Source organism: Hirundo rustica, chromosome 11, assembly GCF_015227805.2.
Source record: "Hirundo rustica isolate bHirRus1 chromosome 11, bHirRus1.pri.v3, whole genome shotgun sequence".
Taxonomy (NCBI): Eukaryota; Metazoa; Chordata; class Aves; order Passeriformes; family Hirundinidae; genus Hirundo; species Hirundo rustica.
In genome coordinates, this window is record NC_053460.1 from 12,461,614 (window position 1) to 12,481,076 (window position 19,463).

At 40.2% G+C, this 19,463-nt stretch overlaps 1 protein-coding gene across 12 annotated transcripts in view; it reads right to left on the reverse strand.

Moving 5' to 3' along the window:
• Positions 1-19,463, reverse strand: part of ADCY7 (adenylate cyclase 7) — a 59,531-nt gene that overhangs the window by 25,210 nt on the left and 14,858 nt on the right. For 9 of the 12 annotated variants that reach the window (XM_040075314.1, XM_058422084.1, XM_040075316.1 and 6 more), the window contains 5 exons: positions 16,319-16,471; positions 6,804-7,340; positions 5,336-5,536; positions 3,159-3,323; positions 2,223-2,372 (listed from right to left, as the gene is read on the reverse strand). In XM_040075314.1, coding sequence (XP_039931248.1) covers positions 2,223-2,372; positions 3,159-3,323; positions 5,336-5,536; positions 6,804-6,974 — 687 coding nt within the window. In that variant the 5' untranslated portion in view covers positions 6,975-7,340; positions 16,319-16,471. The remainder of the gene's footprint in view (positions 1-2,222; positions 2,373-3,158; positions 3,324-5,335; positions 5,537-6,803; positions 7,341-16,318; positions 16,472-19,463) is intronic. The other 3 variants (XM_040075315.1, XM_040075321.1, XM_040075317.1) reach the window with 1 other exon arrangement.

Consider the following 19,463-nt stretch of genomic DNA (forward strand, 5'->3'; position numbering starts at 1 on the left):
AATTATGCAAAATTATTGACACAGCAAGTTTGAAACTGCAGAATCCTACTGACTGCAAGAAGACATTTAAAAAAAAAAAAAAAAAAAAAAAAAAAGCAGCCTTTATTCAAATAGCTTTTGAGTAATGCATGTCAGGTTTTCCAGAAAACATTTTTACACTGCTGTTCTCCAAATTATTGATTTCACAATTATGTTGCATATTTCTTCCTTGTAGCCTAGGTGTGACATCCCTTTGTAACCATGAAACACTCACACACAAAAACATCAGTATTCAGTACTACATTTTCTGGATAAATTATATCTGCTTTTGTCCATTAATATCAGCATTATGTTGGCATTGTCTGATAAAGCTTCTGTAAAAGCTTATGTTTTCTACCAACAGTCTATTCAGTATTAAAAATATTTGTAGATTCTCAAATGCTGGAAAAACTGCAACGGATACAAAATTGTCGGCTACATGCTGCTATAGCTAAACTGAAGCAGTGCCACTGAGACAAAGTCTTTTAAGCTGGAAGAGAAACAAACTCCCCCAAAGTGACTTCCATTGTTTGACTATTCAGGGCACTGTTTTACACTCTCACTCAAAAGCCCATCCTTCAAAGAAGACCCCGTTAAGTTGCTGGGCAGAAGAAGACGACAAAAAGAGAATATTTTGGGTGAGGAAGGGCTCTCCCACCACAGAGATGAAGAGGAAACATTGCGTGGAGCAGCTACAAGCAGGACCTTTTTCAGCCAACATCAGCAGCAGGATTAGCACATTTTGCAGCCAAGTAAAATGGGAGATGTTGTCCCCTGGGACCAAGTCCTTGTCCCCTTTCCCTGAATACCCAGTGCAGCCAAGTGCAGGCAGCAGTGAACTGCCAGGGTTATTTAACCAGTGATGGACCCCAAGAAGAAATACCCTGGGATCACAGTGGGAAGAGAGGGTCCCTGAGCATCAAGTACTCATCTGCACAAGGAATAGGCAGCAGTTCAGTTTGAAACTGATCCCAGAAATAGAAACACCTCCTTTCCCTCAGCTACTGCTTTGGTACCAGGAGAGTCAACCCTGGGAAAGAACTTAAACTGACACCGAATCCCAGGGAATATGACAGGGCCACTGGGGGCTGACACAGCACACAGTTTTCACGGAAGCAATGAGGAGCCCTGAACTGCAGTTCTCACATCTTTTTCACACAGAAGTGGGTGGCAGAAAGGATACTCAGAATTGCCTGGCAAATTACAACATGGATGGAAAGAAAGCTCTCCATAGACTTAAGCGCATTTACACCTCAAACAAGCAACCACTAAAAAAAAAAAAACAATCCCAAACCCAAAATCCTGAACACCCATGGAAGTGAGCACACTGCCCAGGAAATGAGAGCACACTGCCTGCATAAGGTGATCAGAGGCTTCCCTGGCAGCTGTGCTGCGTGGGGAAATTCTGCCAGGGTTTTTATGCAGATTTGTCATCTCATCTCACAAGATTAGCATCAGAGAACAGATCGCACCAGCTGTGTGGCATTTTCTTCTTTTCAGTTTGATCAGGTCAGTCACTTTTCGGCCCCTTATTTTTATCTAATAACTGGTGGGTAGAGAACAAGGTAGAGCCTTGTAGAGCTCTTCTTAACCCTATTTATACCAGGAAAGGTGCCCTGGTAAGGAAATCCTTCCCTCAGTAAGAAGTTCAGGTTCCTTGCTTATTCTTTGATTACCACTGGGGTTTATGGAAATAAATATTTTAATCTATTATATGATTTTATTTCTCCCTTCACATCCAATTGTCTCCCACTAGCAAAGGAAAAATAGTTTGTGAGACAATAATATATAAAAACAAATAATATTTTAGAATTCAATACAAAAAAAGGTGACCAAGGAAAGCATAAAACTAACTGCTAAAATTACCTTACGAGTAAAATCAGGGCATTAAGGGTATGTACTCTCAAGTTACCTTATGCCAGTCCAAGGAACAGTTTATTCTAGGAAAAAGGGAACTAAAATGACTGACAATTACATTGCTGTTACAAATACTGTGATTTTTGTGTAGACAAGCCCAGAAAACAGCTTCCTCCCTTTGACTTCCTTCTTTTGTTACAAATGGCACAACTTTTATTTTTGACACTAGGTGGGTATCTCAAAGATTGGCCCAAGCCTTTCAACATGGATTAGCCACCAACCTTATGAATTTATACAGAATTTGGAAATGAAAACAAGCAATTCATAACATGAACTAGCTCACTCACTTGTTGCCTCTTTTCAATCTTCAGTTTCATTCGGACCTGAATGCACTTTAAGGTGTATCTGTACAAATCCCACGAAGCAACCTGCATTTGGCGTTTGTGAAATGCACCCACGAAGTTGCCACAAAGAAAAATTACAGCATTGGCAAGGAGCTGCACAAGAAGAAGAAGATTTACCTATTGGCAGGGCAGTCATTGATACTTCACTAACAGGCATATTAGTCCCATAAAAAACAATCAATCCCAGACCACCTTTCATTTCCTCTTACCCCATCCCATAACAAATCACGGTTGCTATTACCCAGGATGGACCTGGCAGATATAATCTGACTTTCACGGCCACAGGCAGAATAATGTAACAGAAAATGCTATGCTATCATTTAACATTTGTCTGCAGGCACCAGCGTTTGATTTGTGGAATCCCCGGGCACAAACTCCCGCATCAGCACGCTGTGCGGAGCCTGGCACACGCCCGCGCGGAAGGAGCCGGGTGCTGCTTTGGACACACCCTGCCACGGAGCCTTGGGAGCCCTGCTGGCACAGGCAGCGCTGCCAGGCGCTGCTGGCACCCCAGGGCAGCGTGGCTCTTTGATCCACCCCGTGGGCAGCGCCTGGTGCAGCGAGCTGGACCCACCTGCACGAGCACGGGCTGGGAAGGGTGACCGTGACTGAGCTAGGCGCGCTTTTAACAGCTTAGCTTAAAAGTTAATATAACAACCCTGCTCTTTTCCACTTAGGTCAGAAAAATGAAACGCACTCTAGATTTAAAGATTTGCAATTTTACAAAAAAGCCCAAGGGTTTTTGGGCCCAAGCTCCAAATCCTCAAACTTGAAACATCAATGTGGAAGTCTGGAACTTTTCTAAGCAGAATAGTTATGCCAAAAGCAAAGAGTAGCATGACTAGGGTATTTCATTGTGTAACCAAGTTATTTCCTTACCTGAAATAGAAAGGATTCCTTATTTTCTTGAGAAGTCACACTTACCACAGTGCTTAGAACAATAATATGGGAGAGAGCAGAAATAACACTAATTATGACAGCACCTCTCATCCCAAAGGGCAGCATGGTATAAACTGTGAAGATTATGAACAGGAAGAATGGCACCTTTGGAAAGAAAAAAAAAATAGAAAAGAATCACACATGCACGTTATTAGGTGAATCCCAAAAATCACTACAGAAATAGGAGCAAAGTAGCAGGATTCTTGATCAATTTCAAGTTGAACAATTAGATATTGACATTTCAAAACAGTTAAAACCATAAGGACAGTGGTAGTTCTGAGAGTTTTGAGGGATTAACAACTATAGGTTCATAGACAAGATGTTTAACCTGACATATCACCTATAATTTTTTTACTTGTGCTTGCCCTTTATTCTGAACTTATCCTTTACAGCTGGAGACGCACTTTGGATACACTTTGTACTCACACATCAGGAACAGTGCGTTGCAAGGGTAGCAATTCTGAATAGAACCAAATTTCTCACCTGCTGGAAAATATTTTTCTAATTTTAACATCACCCAGTCACATGTTTGCTTCATGCTTGATAAAAACCAAAAATCCAACCAATACTTCCTGGTCCTCCCACGAGAGAATAACCTTTATTACACTAACCACATATTTAGCTGCACAGATTTTACAAAATGCAGAACTAAGCTGCTCCCAGATCAGTGGGAAGGTCTGTAAAGCTTAAATACATATTTATAGACTTGTTACAATTGTTAGCTTATATATGTATGGAAACTAACAACCCCGACCAGGGGAATATATGGCAGCATTCCTGGTTCAGCTCCATCCCACCACAGCAACTAAACTTGTGCCATTCCAGACAAGAGCTTCCTTTGAGGAAGTCTCAAGGTCTAGTCTGCCCTTAAATATTTTCCCAGAATAGATAGTTTGACTAGGACAACAATAATCAGATAAACAGGCAAATGGAAGTTTTCATTCAATGAAAATTTATTTCTGTGTATATCTTGTTATTTTAGCTGAAATAAAACCTATTTTTCTGCCATATTTGTGACCCCATGACACAGTGTTCTGGATGCTATGGGATAGTTTTATCAAGCAAAGACCATACCTGCATTTAAATAGTAGCTTTAATTAGTGATAAATTCATAGCCAGAGGTGAAAGTCTGAAATAAATCTATTCACTTTTCAGAGTAGGGCGTCCTTATATTTGAGACTTAAAATCAATATGAATGAATTATTACCACATGACAACACCACATTGGCTTGCAGCACTGAAAGCAGCAAAGCCAAATCTTGCAATGTTACATAATTGCATTTATAGTTAAGAACAATACATTTGGGGAGAGTTCCTAAGGTAATAAGCTCTTCCTTAAGTTAAAAAAATACTGAACAGCAACTTTAAATGTACAGTGCTGGATCCAGGCCATAATGCAAATCAGATTTTGGTCGTTTAACTGATAATTTATATCTTTCTTTATTCAAATAAAGAAGGGAAGGGGCAGAGTTCATAAAACAAGATAAAAAGTCATTTTTATTTAATTAAAAGTCTTCTGCTTACATTATTAGATCTTAGGAGGAGTTTCCTACAAATTATGATATTTTTGGCCTCATGAAATCACCCATCTTCTGATCACAGATAGCAAGCAATGAAGTTTAGCCACACCCACTAATGCCAGGATGTGTCATTAATCCTTATTGTTCACTTCACCTCTCTCACTGACTTAAAAACCTGCTCCCTAGGGCACACCCAGCTCTGGAGTCCTTGATACACTACTTGAACACCTCTGACCCAAATAAATTAACAAAGCAAGTAGTGTTAACAAAAAAGTCATTCAGAGATGTATTCACTGTAGTTAAGATTTAGTAAAATCCTAAATAAAAAACTAATTCAATTACAATTTAAAGATGCATTTCCCACATACGTTTATGCAATTATCCAATTTTTTCACTGAAATGTATTTTCACTATAATATAGAATACCAACTAAAATTTACTGCAGTAAATCAACAAAGCCAATTTTAAAAGCCCAAATCTCAGAAGAGTTACTGCGCAGTTATAACATTCTGAAAGACTAAAGCACGCAAACACATTCACACAAACACATCCACAGCCAGGTCTCTGTAAGCACCTGAATGAACACGACACACATACCTGTTCCCAGAGCTGATAGTCACTCCCCTTCTCAAAAAGGGACACATAGCCCACAGTGAGGAAGCAGATCCAGACCATCCCTCCAAACAAGGTCAGCCACCTCCGGAACAGGGATTCCATGCACAGCAGCAAGTACATGACTGCAAACACGGCCAGGGCAGCGCACACCGCGATGATGAAGGCGAGGTGGGAATGTGCTTCCTGCAAAAGCACAAAAAGGGTCACAGCTGGTACAAATGTCCCCCTTAGAAAAATGAAAAATGCATCTATGCTGCCCTGGAAGCAGCCTGGATACTTTTGAAATAAGTTAACCTGGGGTTTTAGATGGACTAGCTATGGCAGCACAAATGCTTTCTGATATTCACACATACAGAGATAATACAAATACTACTATAAATATTCATTCTACCCCAGTTCCACCGCTATTATTTTCCAAGCTTGCTTAAAAGGCAAACCCCAATCCACTAAGATCTAACTTTACTGTATCTATAACGCAGATGTACCCAAATAAATGTATTTAGAGTTCAAACATTCAAAGAGGAGTGTAACAATGCTCTGAGCTTTACAGAAGATCAATTGTTAAAAACGGGGTTGCTACTTTTTTTCCCTTCCTACAAAACAAAAGGTAAAAGGCATACAAGTGCAATTGTAAGATTTGATTTGCTGCTAAAGAGAGACTTGGAGACCTTTGTCATGAAGCAGTGTTTGGAAGGCAGTGTAAAAGGCAATGAAGGATTATAACAGCTACTTCATTATCTTTTTGCTTTATTACATTTACTACCTTTAAATCAACTCCTCTTCCTACCAGTTGTCAGCTGGGATTGTACAACACCAAATTTTTTTACAGAAAATCAAATTAAACTGCATAAGAAAAAAATTTTTAAGCTGTATCTTTTCTGTGCCTGTAGGATCACCGCTTTTGCTAACTAAATATTGGTTCCACTGATCACCCATTGTACTGGGAGGTTCTTGTTGTGTTTTTATTTAAAAAAAAAAAAAAAAGGAAATTAACACCTACAAATCTTTTCAGAAAATATCACCTCAGGAATAACCTGATGAAAAACCAACAAGTCGCCATAACTTTTTGTATTTCTTAGTTTCTTAGATTACTCTTTTCAAAATATGAAAAATGCAGGAAAGTTTAATTTATATTCTTCCTTCCTTGGCCCTTTTAGTACTTACTATCATAGCTAGCATTCAATACAGATTAGGATTTGTTCCTAATATATAGAAAGGAAAAACAATCCTTGCAGTAACTGTGCATGTACCTGACAACCCTCTCCTCTCTTCCCATCCTTCCAAAAACGCACACAGTATTACATGTGCAGTTACTAGATCTCTTTCAGCGCTGCAACTTTGATATCGTGCAGCTCAAAATATTATATAGCCAAAAATATTTAGTGTGCTGTCAGGGCGACTCCTTATCACCTCTGAAAACACTGAACACACACAAAAGAGGTTTACTCACGGCAGTAATAAAAAAGATTATAATGAGCGTAGTCCAGACGAGGATTGCAATGAAGAGCAGCAGCAGCAGGAGGGGTTGCTGCTGGCTGGTGTAGCGGTACTTCTCGTAGAGCGGGTCTGATATCCTGCGGTCATCGCTCTCGTTGAAGAAGTATTTCCCTTTGGCTGGCATCTTCTCCCAGGCTGGCTGCTGCTTCTCTCAGTTCCCAGTGCACACAATGACACAGCTGAAGCCACAGCTTCAAAGAGAAGTTTCGTCGCTCCGCCGCCGCCTCTGTGATCTTTAGGCACACCGAGTAACTCACGTTCTCCGGTTTTACTTCTCATGAGCATTAACTTCAGATTTCCAGTGCAATCGACAGCAAGAATTAACCTCCCCAAAACCACAGGCAATTCATCGTCAGGTCTAAGCACGAAGCTCCAGATCAACTCGCATTGGCGCAGACAGGCGTTTTTGTCATGAGGGATTTTTTAATTATTACTTTGCAAGTCTCTAATGCCTTTCCATAAGCTTGATTCTCGCTTCCTGGGATGAGTCCTGCAGAGAGACAGGAATGGTAAATTCATAGTTAATCGTACACAATGTTCCCCAAGGGAGAGGGAATAAAAATAATTGATTCCTTAAACTTTCCTTGAACTTTCTACCTGCATGCTCTGACCAGTGAGCAAAAGCTGCGTGCTGCTTGGGTGGGAGCCCAGGAGCCTCCTGTGTGGGCAGTGGTGCTCGCCAAGGACTGCTCTGCTCACCTTGCTCTGGCAACTCAAACATTTTCACGTACAAAGGTACTGCGTGGACTTTTTCTCCTTTTGAGCAAACGGCTCATCTCCTGTGAGCGTGTTGTGTAACTGAATGCTCACAGCTCTTTGGAAGTTGTGTGCCTCTGTGTGTGTACACATAATCTTTAATCACAATACACTTGGCTTTCTTTCTCAAAACACGCATTTTAAAAATTAAGAAATCCTCTTTTATTCAATTTATACTTTAATTAAGGCATAGAAAAGTGAGAAAAGAATGCAGCTGTCCAAGACAAAATTCATTAAACTTTTTTTTTAAAGAGACTTAACATCTAGTTCTGTGTATTTCATTCCACTCTACATAATACTGTTTCCAAGGCAATACATGTGTTCTGCTAACAATGAACATTAACGAATAAATTGTATTGTTAATTTCTAATGGCCAGTGTTTTTCAAAGAGATTCATGAATACAGTTAATTTGATGCCAAGAGCCATAAAAAAGAAGCACGGGGATGTGATAGAGGGAGGCATGAAAAACAGGATTTCATAAGTCTTATTAAAACTTGATAACAGGACCACAGCTTCTTTGCCACTTGACTGCCATCACCATGGTGCCCAAGGCCACTGCTCCAGGGAAAAAGAACTCATTTTTTTTTCCCCTCAGAAAAGCCAAATCCCAGCCAGCAACTTTCAAAAACCAAATGCTGAACGGCACACTCACGTTCAGACTGCTTTGCCGCTAAAAGCAGGGAAAAGTTTCAGAAACCACACCGAGCAATTCTGCCTCTGGTGAATGGAGCCAAACACTTACATACAATCCAATTATTAATGAACAAGCAGGCAAAACCAGATATATCAACTCTGAGACCGAACCAAAAAAAAGTGTACATTTGCAAAATGAGAAACTAGAACTTCTTTCCCATACCACAAACTTGGATTAATCACAAAAATAGACCACATTGCATCACTCTTATTCAGTAATAGAATAAACTGACATATATATTAACATATTAATAGATGTATGTATAATAAGCAAATAAAATTGAATCTTTCCCATTTACAGTTAATGGTATACCTAATGTCTCACCTGCACTGGTTATTACTGAGCTTTTCACCATAATTAAAGTCCTCCTATTTTTCACTTACAAAAATTAATTTGGTACCTATACCAAATGTGCATAATAATGCTCTTGAAAAGAAATGTGAATCTCAGAAATCACTGACACTTAAAGGAGAGAAGAAGAAGAAACTGAAACATTTGCATCATGTTTTACAGCATTTTCCAAGTCGAAGGTAACTGCACTTGGGTGTAAGCCAGTTTTTTCCTGAAGAAGAAACTCTCAGAAGGTGTGCACAGGGGCAAGTATTTAAATCTGATTTTTTTTTCCAATAACAAAAACAACACACTCCAGACAGTGGGAAGGTTTGGCCTCTGATGCACCAGAGATGCAGGAGCTCATGAAAGAGCCTAAAGAACCCCTTTACCATGGGGCTGGGGTGCAGGAACTCACTCTGCCTGATGTGAACATCTATGTGAAAGAGATGACAGGCTTGCCATCCCAGCTCCTTCTAAAAGTGTATTTCAGAACAAAAACTATTAAGATCTTCTTTAACATACTTATAGAAATATGATTGTGATGGTAATTGTTATGATATAGAGGTATTTTGAGAGGGAACTTTATTTTTCCATTTCCAAAAAATAACTATTATTTGCTAAGCCTCAATACATTCACAGCTATGTGGAACAAATTATCCTGTCTTGGGCTACTTAATATTAAAATCCAGGAAAATTACTTCACAGCTTGCCTTCTGTAACTTCTCCTGACTCTGTCAATGAAAAAACAGTACCAAGAGCAGTGTTGATTCCTCAGGATTATACTGTATGACTTTGGTTCTGATGCTCAAAAAATGAAAAAGGGGTTCAGCGTCATCTTGGAACTATCTCTGAATATTATTGAAGAGTTTTACAGGACATCAAATTAAAGAGACATGTCTTTTCAATAGTCTAACCCATTTTAATAAAAAAGAGATAGCTGTCTCATTGATTTGTTTCTTCCTGGCTGATCTTCAGAGATACGCACCGCAAGAAATTATGAATGACCCCTGGGTCATACAATTTTCTTCTCAAAACTCTTCTACGTAAAGAAACTCCATAACAGTACTTTACTGATTCATCAAGAATCCATACTGCATTGCATAAAAGCTACTTTGAGATGAATAATTCATCTCCGATTTAGTTTCAATTTGCATCCCATGTCACACTGCCACTACCACCCCCCACTTTAAAAGTCCCCACTTTTTGTGTCTTTCCTCCAAATTTTGTCCATCAGCCTTCTGGAGATGCAGAAGGTAGATTTGAGAGAGAGAAAAAGATTCTGCCATGAATGATATCACACAGACTGGAAGAAGGATCACTTGTTTATATGTTTAAGGATCATGTGAGCACTGTGTACCACAGCATCACTTTTACTCTTTTTGGTCATTGTTCCTTGAAGGTTGTTGTTATGACACACCAAGAGAGGTGTAACCCTGAAACAACAACAGGCCACAAAACCCAAAGAACACTCCCAGAAGCACCAGTGGCAAACACACTGAGCCAAATGGGACAGGATCTGGGCTGTTGCCATAATCCATGGAGCTCTGATCAGCAGCTTATCAAGTAAAAGCTTTCATTGTGTTTGGATGAAAAAGAGAAGGGACTGTCACCCAGGTCAGGATATACAAGAAACAACCCTGGCAGTGCGGGTTAGAAACTGCACTGAGAACCTACAGGAACAACCACCAAACACACTAACATGGTTTAGTCAAATCTGTGTGAGCTTCATAGCCATTTGCAAACCTATTAACATGAAGATTTTTTGCACAGTGAGTATGTAAGAACACTGGACATGTGAGAGGTATAAAAATAACTGGACATCAGAATACCTTCTAGAACATGAATCAAAACACCTATTGCCTTCCAAACCTACTGTGTTTCAAGCCAGTGGGAAGAAGGATGTGCTCAGATTCAGCACCAGAACCTCTTCAAGGTGAGCACTGGGCAAGACCTGACAAAAGCAGAATCAACTTTCACCTGAAAGTGAAAAAGACAACATTTCCATCTCCCACAAATCTGGGTATTGCTCTGTTTTCCTCCCCATACATGGGAGTTTTCAAGTACTGCTAAACTCTCCAGTCTCCTACAGACACATCAATAGAATTTTGTCACAAAAAATACGAAAACAAACTTTTCATTAGTCTACCAGGCTTAGACTGAAGCCCTTTTGTTCTCCCAGGCTAGTTAAAACTGTCCACCATGCTTTGTGGCAGTCCACCACGTTTTCTTAAGACCTTGCCTGGACTCAACAGCTGCAGGACAGCTACGGCCTGTGCAGAGCCTGTAGAGCCCAAGAGTCCTAAAAAAGCTCACACCAGCCCAGTGGTGTTAAGGCATGGGGTCATTTCAGCCCAGCAGTGTGAGGGCAGATGGGGAAGGGAAAAAGGGGAGAGCATCCAAGACATGGAGAGAGCAGAGAACAAAGTCCTTCATATCCCAGGGAGCTCTCTGGAGCTCTGGCACAAAGAGCAGTCTCCCCTCAGCAACGCATGGTGAAGCAGCAGGAAGAATGAGGTGCTATCTGATGCAGAAGTCAGACTGATAACAACAAAGCAGCCCTTGGGATGGCTTCCTTTGCTCCCTGCATGTGCAGAGCATGAGCAGTTTCCAGGTTCTAGCTCAGTCACAGGCAGGGGAGTGCGCCTGGAAAACCTGCGCCCTCCTGCCCAGCCTCTCACTCACGCACCAGGACAGACAAACAGCCAGGGACCACATCCTATTCCCCCTCTCTTGGGAGAACTATGCACAGCAACTCCTGACCAAGTTAAAGCCTTTCCAAACAGAATCCAAGTATGTTGCAGTTCTGTTTTTAATTTCAAAGCTCCTGATATATTTACAAGTGAACACAGCCACAATGACCACCCAGATCATTTATAAAGTATTTTTTCTCTTAGTTGTTCATTTGCCAAGGACTCAAGACTTGATCACCCAGAGCTGCTTGATTACCAAAGAGCAGTGTCTGAAATACTGAAACAAACCCTAACAGCAAGAACCAAATGAATTGATATAAATTGCCTTATTCCTCTCAATAACTTCTGTATAAAAGCAAGCAGAACCACTGCAGAACCACTTTCTTCATTTTTAACTACTATAGCAACAGACAGACAGTACAGTTCTGATTTCCAGTCCATCTTTTGTTTCACACAAATAACAACAGTGTTTCTGAAATTACTTTAGCAATTTTCATGACAAGAATGATTGCTGACTGTAATTACCCATTAGCAGATATTAAAAAGGAATCAGGAATCTATAAACAAGCAATAGAATAATTGAAGGAGATTCGTGGATGAATTATGAATCCCAAGCAAAAATAATCTCCAGTCTAGTGGACTTCACAACTAATGCAGTCTAGGAAATGAACTTTAGCAATCCGAACATACACCACAGGAAATACCATTCATGTTAAAGACAGCACTTCTTCCTTTCAGACTTTGCTTTCAAATGCTAGCCTGCAGCCACCTTAGCTTCTTCTACTCATACAAAAGTAGAGTGGAGAACAGGTGTGTTTTTAATGATCTGTCTGCTAGCAGTGAATTTCTTTACAAAGATGAACTATTCTTATTTATATTTTGAAGGTTTTCATGTGAAATTTCATCTTCCTTAATTACGTTAAATTGCAGAAAGTTTCCTTCTGCAATACAGAAAAAAAAATCTTACTTATATTTACCTCCTATTTCCTCACAAAAAGTGAGCATACCCACTTCAACACATCAGCACTCCGAATTATACTTACATTAAAAAGCCAAATCAATACAGAAAGTAGTCTGTCATTCAAAAAAACAAAATAACCCATGACATGCCAAAGCAATCAGTGACACAAAATCACTTGGGGTTTGCCCTTGAACGTTGAAAGCCACGGCAATGACAGTGTTAAATGTACTGCAAAGAAAGCATTGAAACTGAACTTTTTAATCCACTTTCTTATTTTAGTAGATTGCTTCTTCTCATAATGTTTGTTCTCCAATACTTTTTAAAGTAGGAAGTAACGAGCTGTTTGATTTGGAAACAGTTTTTCAGTCTCTTGTACCAGGGGAAGATGTGAAATAAGAGAGGCTGTGGTTTCATAGGCACCAGGAGCCAGCTCTGACCAAGCAAAGGAGAAGGTCTCACCCCCTGAGAGCCCCCAGGCTGTGGCAGGTCCGTGCACCACGCTCCTGCTGGGCTCTCTGCAGAGCCCATCCACCCTGTGCAGCGCAGAAAGCCAATTTGGGCAGGTCACTTCCCTGCCAGGCTGGGACAGCGCACCAGGAATGGATCAGCTCCGGAGCTGGCCAGGGCTCTGGAAAGGAAAAGCAAACCACAAGTAGGAAAGCAAGCACAGCAGTGAGCTCTTAAACTGACTCATCACTTCTCACAGGTCCACAGCCTAAGGAAAAGAGGCGTATCAAGAATACCACCGCTAAAGCTGGGGGCAGGGAGAGGGTGATTGTTGCTCATTTTTAAATACCACTACTATTACAGGATGTGCTTTGAAGAAAAAGATTACCGTCACAGAAAGGAATCTCTGTGCTACTGATCCAGGTAGGACAGAAAATGGTGACAGAATATGGCTCAGAAAACCAACAGGTAATTCAAGACAAGCTCATAAACTAAGCCTGTAAAAAAGAAAAAAAGAGTCCATATAACTAGACTGATGCAACTGAACTACATAGGAGATTTTACTACTGTTCTAAGGTACATTTTATTGTGAAAACACGTAATGGTTCAACCAACAAATCTATTAAGCCTTATAATTAAGTGCTGGGTCTGGCTCAGCAGGGCGGGGAAGGAAGCAGTCCTTTTATAATACTGGTTTTCATAAGCAGCAAACTCCAGGGTGTAAAAAGATACATCACACCAGAAGGGAATTGAGCTGTGCTTTGCATCTTTCAAAACCAAGGTGTGTGATTATTTCTTTACTTCCTGACCCCTGTCACATCTTACAGATAGATTTTCTGATTTTAGCTGATTTGAAATTGAACTTACCACTGCCAAAGTCAATATTCCCCTTACACTTTCAGTTTTCAGACCTATTTAAAATTCACATCTTTGAACAGAGTGTTCTCAGAAGCCAGGATAGTTTTTCACTGAGTAATTTCCGTTTAACTATATCAAAACCAGAGTGCTTGTGCCGTTATAGAAAGTACTAAAACCTGCAATACTGAAAAACACAGAACCCCAAACCCTGAAACACAGAACATTAAACTTCAACACCATGGGGAAAAATATTTTCAGCTAAGACAGGAATAAGGACAGAGTCTCTGTGTGTCTAAGCCCCAATAATTTCTATGTGAATATCCCTGATTTTCACAGAAAGTAAAACTCTTGACATTTTCAGAGCATCTGTTTTATAAGAAAAAAAAATGCATCACACTAGGTAATACTGAGTATTTACTGAAATCAGCAATAAAACAAAAATTCAAGAAAAGTGTGTTTGAGTTGTCTTTTTTTTTTTTTTTTTCCCTCAGGCATTATCTCATTTAGGTCACAGAATTACAGCAAATAGCAAAGAAAATATAAATAATTACACCTAGAATGAATTCTCTGTCATCTGTTTTGCAATATTTTCAATATGTGTCAGATAGTCTATTTCAATAAAGCAGTCAAGGAGCACAGATGCGGCAGAGCCAGGGTACCAGGGTGTAACTGGACTCTTCTATGACTAGAAACAACAAATGTGCAAAGAGTAAAAAAATTTAAAAAAAAAAAAAAAAAAAAAAAATCACTGTGAACTAGAGTGTAATGGGCATTGCTCTCATTTTTTCCTGTCTCACATAGTTATTTAAGGAGAATGTACATCTCAACACAGAAATGAGTCTTGCCCACCTCTAGGGTAAATAGTGTATTTGCACAAGAGCAGGTGCAATGGCAATAGGGCACAGGACAAGGCAGGAAAAAGATAACACCTGCCCTGAGTAAGATAAGAAATCACTTCCCATTTCAGCTGAGTCCATCTAAAACCAGTAAAACAGAGAAGGAGACTCCTCTCTCTCCTACCTACAATATCCTCACCCCACTGAAATAAACAGAAATACAAACTGGCATCTGAAATTCAAACAAGGCATTGATATCAACAACTTCAGTTTCCTTGATTTTTTTTTGCCCCAGTCTTTAATTTTTATAGAGCAAATGATTTTACTGATTTTTTCAAACATGGTTGTTTCTGGATGAATTTCTTTTCAATTCTTAACTTACTCAACTCTTCCCTAGGCAATCTCACTTTGGAAGTAAAACTCAGGCCAAGGCAGAGAGACGGACAGGGAAGGAAGGTGACTGTGCATCAGTACCTGGAGCAGTGCACTGCAGGGTGGTATTGCAGCACTAATGTTTTTGTTAATGTATAAAATGCCCTTTATGAAAGCAAAGTCTTTATACCATTTCAGGAAGAAGGGGGAAGGTAAGGAGACAGATTAATTCCAATCTCCCTATATTTAATGACTAGTACTTCAAGGCTAAATCCTATCAAATGCCTGCTTTAAAAAATGTTATTTCTCCATACTATTTATTACAGGGGAACTTTAATGTTCCCCAAACTAACCATGCAACACTTGTTACACCACCACATCCGTACTTCACAGCCAAAAACACTAAAACTAACACTTTCAACAAGGAAGTTCCCTCCCTTGGAGGTTAAATATTAAAAACATCACCAAAGAGACAGACATTTCTGATGGAAGCATTGCTTCTAGAGTCATAACCCACATCAGGACACAAAGCTCTCAAATACCCACAATTCTTTTCTAAAAGTTTTCTAAAAGTTTTCCAAAATGTAATACCAGGTTTCAGAAAGGTCATCTGGGGAGTCACTCTGAAATAAAACAATGATAAAGGACTGAAAACCTCAGAAATTTTCTGTTTTCAGTCTCATTGATACCAACACACTAAAAAATTGTTAGGAGTTGTACACATATTTTTCATTGATCCAGACAAAGGGCCACAGGAGCCAAACATTCACAAGAGCCTAGGTAATCTGCTTTGGATCACAAAGTGGGAGCCAGGCAGAAGCAGCGAGAGCTTTCCAGTGATAACCAACACGCCTCGTGGAATTTTGTTTCCACACTAAGTTTTGATTGTCTACTAAGATACCAAAATGTCTGAACACAGATCTAATCACTATCACTCTTCTCGTTTCACCTTACCACTTCCAAAGCTTTGTTTGACAGCCAGCCCTGTCAAACTGTTCCCAATGCCAACAGGCCACTGGAAACTTGCACCATGCAGAGCACCGACTCGCCAGGGGAAAGGTGGGTATCTCACCTGGCACAGCTAAAACAAGCAGACACTTAAATTAAATGCTCCTGAAGCAGCTTTATCCTTTGGATTTGCTGATGCTGAGGCCAGTTAATGAGTATTAAAGCAGAATTATTTAATTCCACACCTGAAATAATACCAGAGACACAGCAAATCCTCAAGATGTGACACAAGTCACTTCTCAAAACAGCTTGCAGTTACTGCCTCACAGCTAGGAGAGGTTCACAGAACCTCCCAAACCGAGGCACCACTAACACCCAGCGCCCGAGTGAAGGTGACACTGCTCAGCACCCAGCCAGCCCCCAGGGCTGCCTGCTCACCCACCACAGCAGCACTGAGAAAGCACTTTTTACCTGTGCTTTTTACTGCAGAGCTGAGCTGTGTGTAGCAGATTGCTCCAGGCTTTTATTTCCTGGGACCGCTGATAAGAAACACATGCTTGTTGTTTGCTCACCATTACAGGCCATGGGATTCATTGGCAAAATCCATATTTCTCTGCTGCACCATGGTCTGTTCGGTCATTCTGAAATTCCTGCAGGAGTGTGAGTGCAGCCCACTCAGGTTAAATTCTTGGCACTAAATCTTTTGATGTACCATGCACAGGAACCTGCAACAAGACAGGGAATCTTTACTCCAAGGACGACTGTAGTCATTAAAAATGTTTTATTTCTTCCCCTCATAGTTCAAGGGAGAAAAATCTTCTCTATCATATATTTTACTCAAGATAATCAGTAGAAGAAAAAGTATTTAACTGTACTGTGGCATGCTGCAGCATGAATATAAGCTGACTGAAACAGTCACAGATGGAAATGTCTGAGAAGGCTCAAGACTGATGGGAGGCATCATCTTTATGCTGACTGATCCCAATGCTTTCTGAGCAAGGCCTGCATGACAGCAAAGAGCACTCTGCTAAAAACAGGACAAGAATGTTTTATTAACTTTCACAGCATTGTAATGAAAGCCCTACCTTTTCAGTAAGTTTTATTACACATAAGACCAAATATCAGCAATTAAAAACACCCTCCAAGAAAGGTAACTTAAATTTAAAAATATATCATTTGAAACAACTTAAAATATTGCAGATCAAGAAATATGACAATATGGCATGAAAACAGCTGGGAACAAGCCCCAAAGGCACAACCAACAAAATACTCCTTCCCTGGACCTTGCCACCTGGGGTAAAGGTTTCTCTACTGCTAGTGGGGAAATGAAGAGATTCTGACACTACGTTTGCTTGTCTTGGAATACAAAAGGGCAGAAGTGCATATTCCTAGGATGTTGTGAACAGAAAACTGTGTCTCCAGTTAGGCAGATGATGACAAGGCATGGTTAGGTATCGTCCTTGAACCCAGCGCAGCAGGTATCTTGTAGGGGAATTCATATCACACGTAATAGCTCCCGGCTTTGTGTCTCTCTCTCTCTTCCTGCTTCACCCTCTTCACACACATTCTGGGAGCAGCTCTTCAGATGTGACAAGGTGCCAAAGAAATTCAACACCTCAGCACAGTACCAGGCACTGGCAGGAGCCCTGGTTCCTCACTGTTCCCTGCTGGAATCCAGTGCACACTCACCAGGGGCACAAACCAAGAACAGCAGTGAATGGTTACACTGCAGTGTTGAAACGACGACCCAAAGAGAGGCCCAGAACAGGAAATCAGAATTAAGATGGCACTGAGGGACCTGATTCAAGTTAAACAGCTCTGCTGGGAAGAGACAATATCAACATCTCCTTTGCTGCTCACCCCCAAAGCTCTGCCACCAGGAAAGCAGAAGGCAATGGAAACTGCCAAATAATCTGGCACAAATCAGAGTGGATGTGAAGTATTTTACCACAACAAGAATGAAATTAAATCTATTGCCATTTTCTGGCATTTGTTTGTTTCTTTTTGCTAAAGCATACTTGAACCACCGCTCAAAACAGGCACTCCACTCTGTCACAGTGGGTTAAATGCCCAGCTCAAACCAAAGTCCTGGGACAGCTGTGGCCGTTTCCATTAGATTTTGGCCAGGAGTTAACTGTACCTTGCCAAGCCCTACATGCATCAGCCTTCATAAAAGTTGGGTGAAAGCTGGAAAACATTCTCATGAAAAAGGTCAAAACCCTGACAAAGGCTTTTGGCAGTCTTGGAGAGAGATGAGAGGAAAAGCCACAAGATATCTCAGAGAGTTCATCTGAAAAGGCAGATAAAAATCTGCTGTGTCTGTGCATGCGCAAAAGCAGATAAAAATAAGACTGTGTTAAACCTGTTACATGTTCAATTTGGAATGCCTACATAAGCTGCTGCTTTACTTTCACCGTGTTATGTATCCAGTATTAAGGATGAGTCTCTGATTATCACGAGAGATGTTCCTTTGAAATGGACCAGTGTCACCTGGAGAGCAGCACGAGGAGGATGCTGAATAGTTTGAGCATCCCAGAAACATCATAACGCCTTTTAGAAAAATAAACTACGACAGGTTTTAAAAATTATCCCATGCTTATGAAGGTGCTTAGTTGTAGTAATTCATACTTGTAACACACCTAAGAATTACAATGCTATTTAGAGAATTAATGTAATGACTATACCAAGCTGACAGTTTCACTGAGTTTTACTCTTTTTTTATTATTATTTTTAAAAGCTATGCCTAAAAAACAATTTTGTCCAGAACCCTTGAGAAAGAGTCATAGGCAAGATTCCTTTTAGTTACAGAGGGATGAGGTGCTGCTCCCTAAAATTGTCCTCGGGATCAGGTTCTGGGGACAGTATATTTCTGTCCCATGCAGATACTATAAACAAAGATAATGCACAGGAGAAATACTTCACATCAAAATGTAAAGAGAAGAGAGTTAAAAAAGAGCAAGTTTCTCTCTGTATTTGTAACTGAAGTTCCTCTCTGTATTTGTAACTGAAGTTCCTCAGAGACACAGAGAGCAGTCTGCTGATAAGCAGCAAGTTTCCGGCAGTAAAATGATACACAAAGTACTTGGAGCCAATTTTTGATCTGCAAGACAGACAAGCCTCTCTGCATTCAACACTAACCACAGGCGCCTATTTCCCTAGCAACAGCTTGTGGGGCTTTCATTCTGACTGAAGAACATTTAACCAGTTACATTATGAGCCCTGCACCTTGCTGCTACAGCAGCAGCTGCTTTTCACACCTACCAAATTGTTATTTGTGTGGTATTGAACTGCTGGATCAATGCTGCACCTGCAGCGCAGATTTGCTTGATCATGTTTTGGTGGTTTGGGTTTTTGTTGTTTTTTCTTTTTTCATTTTTTTAACTAGCTGAACTTTATCAAGCCAAAACTCGTCAAAAGGGGGAAAAAAACACCCCAAAACCCTATAGTATTAAAAAATGTAACTTAGTTACTTGGTAACAACCCTATTATTCCCCAGATGTTTCCTTTGTTTTAAGTTTGGAGTATTAGAGCACAGAGAAGTACACAACAGTCGTGTATGCAACAAGTACAATCCTTGATTAATTTTAGGGAGACTTAATTTAACCAAAGGAGACAGAAAATGTGCCAAATTAATAATGCAACATCAACATCTGATTCACCATCAGACCAAAAGGCATAACGAGATTCAAAAAATAAGTGAAAAAAATTGAGAAATTA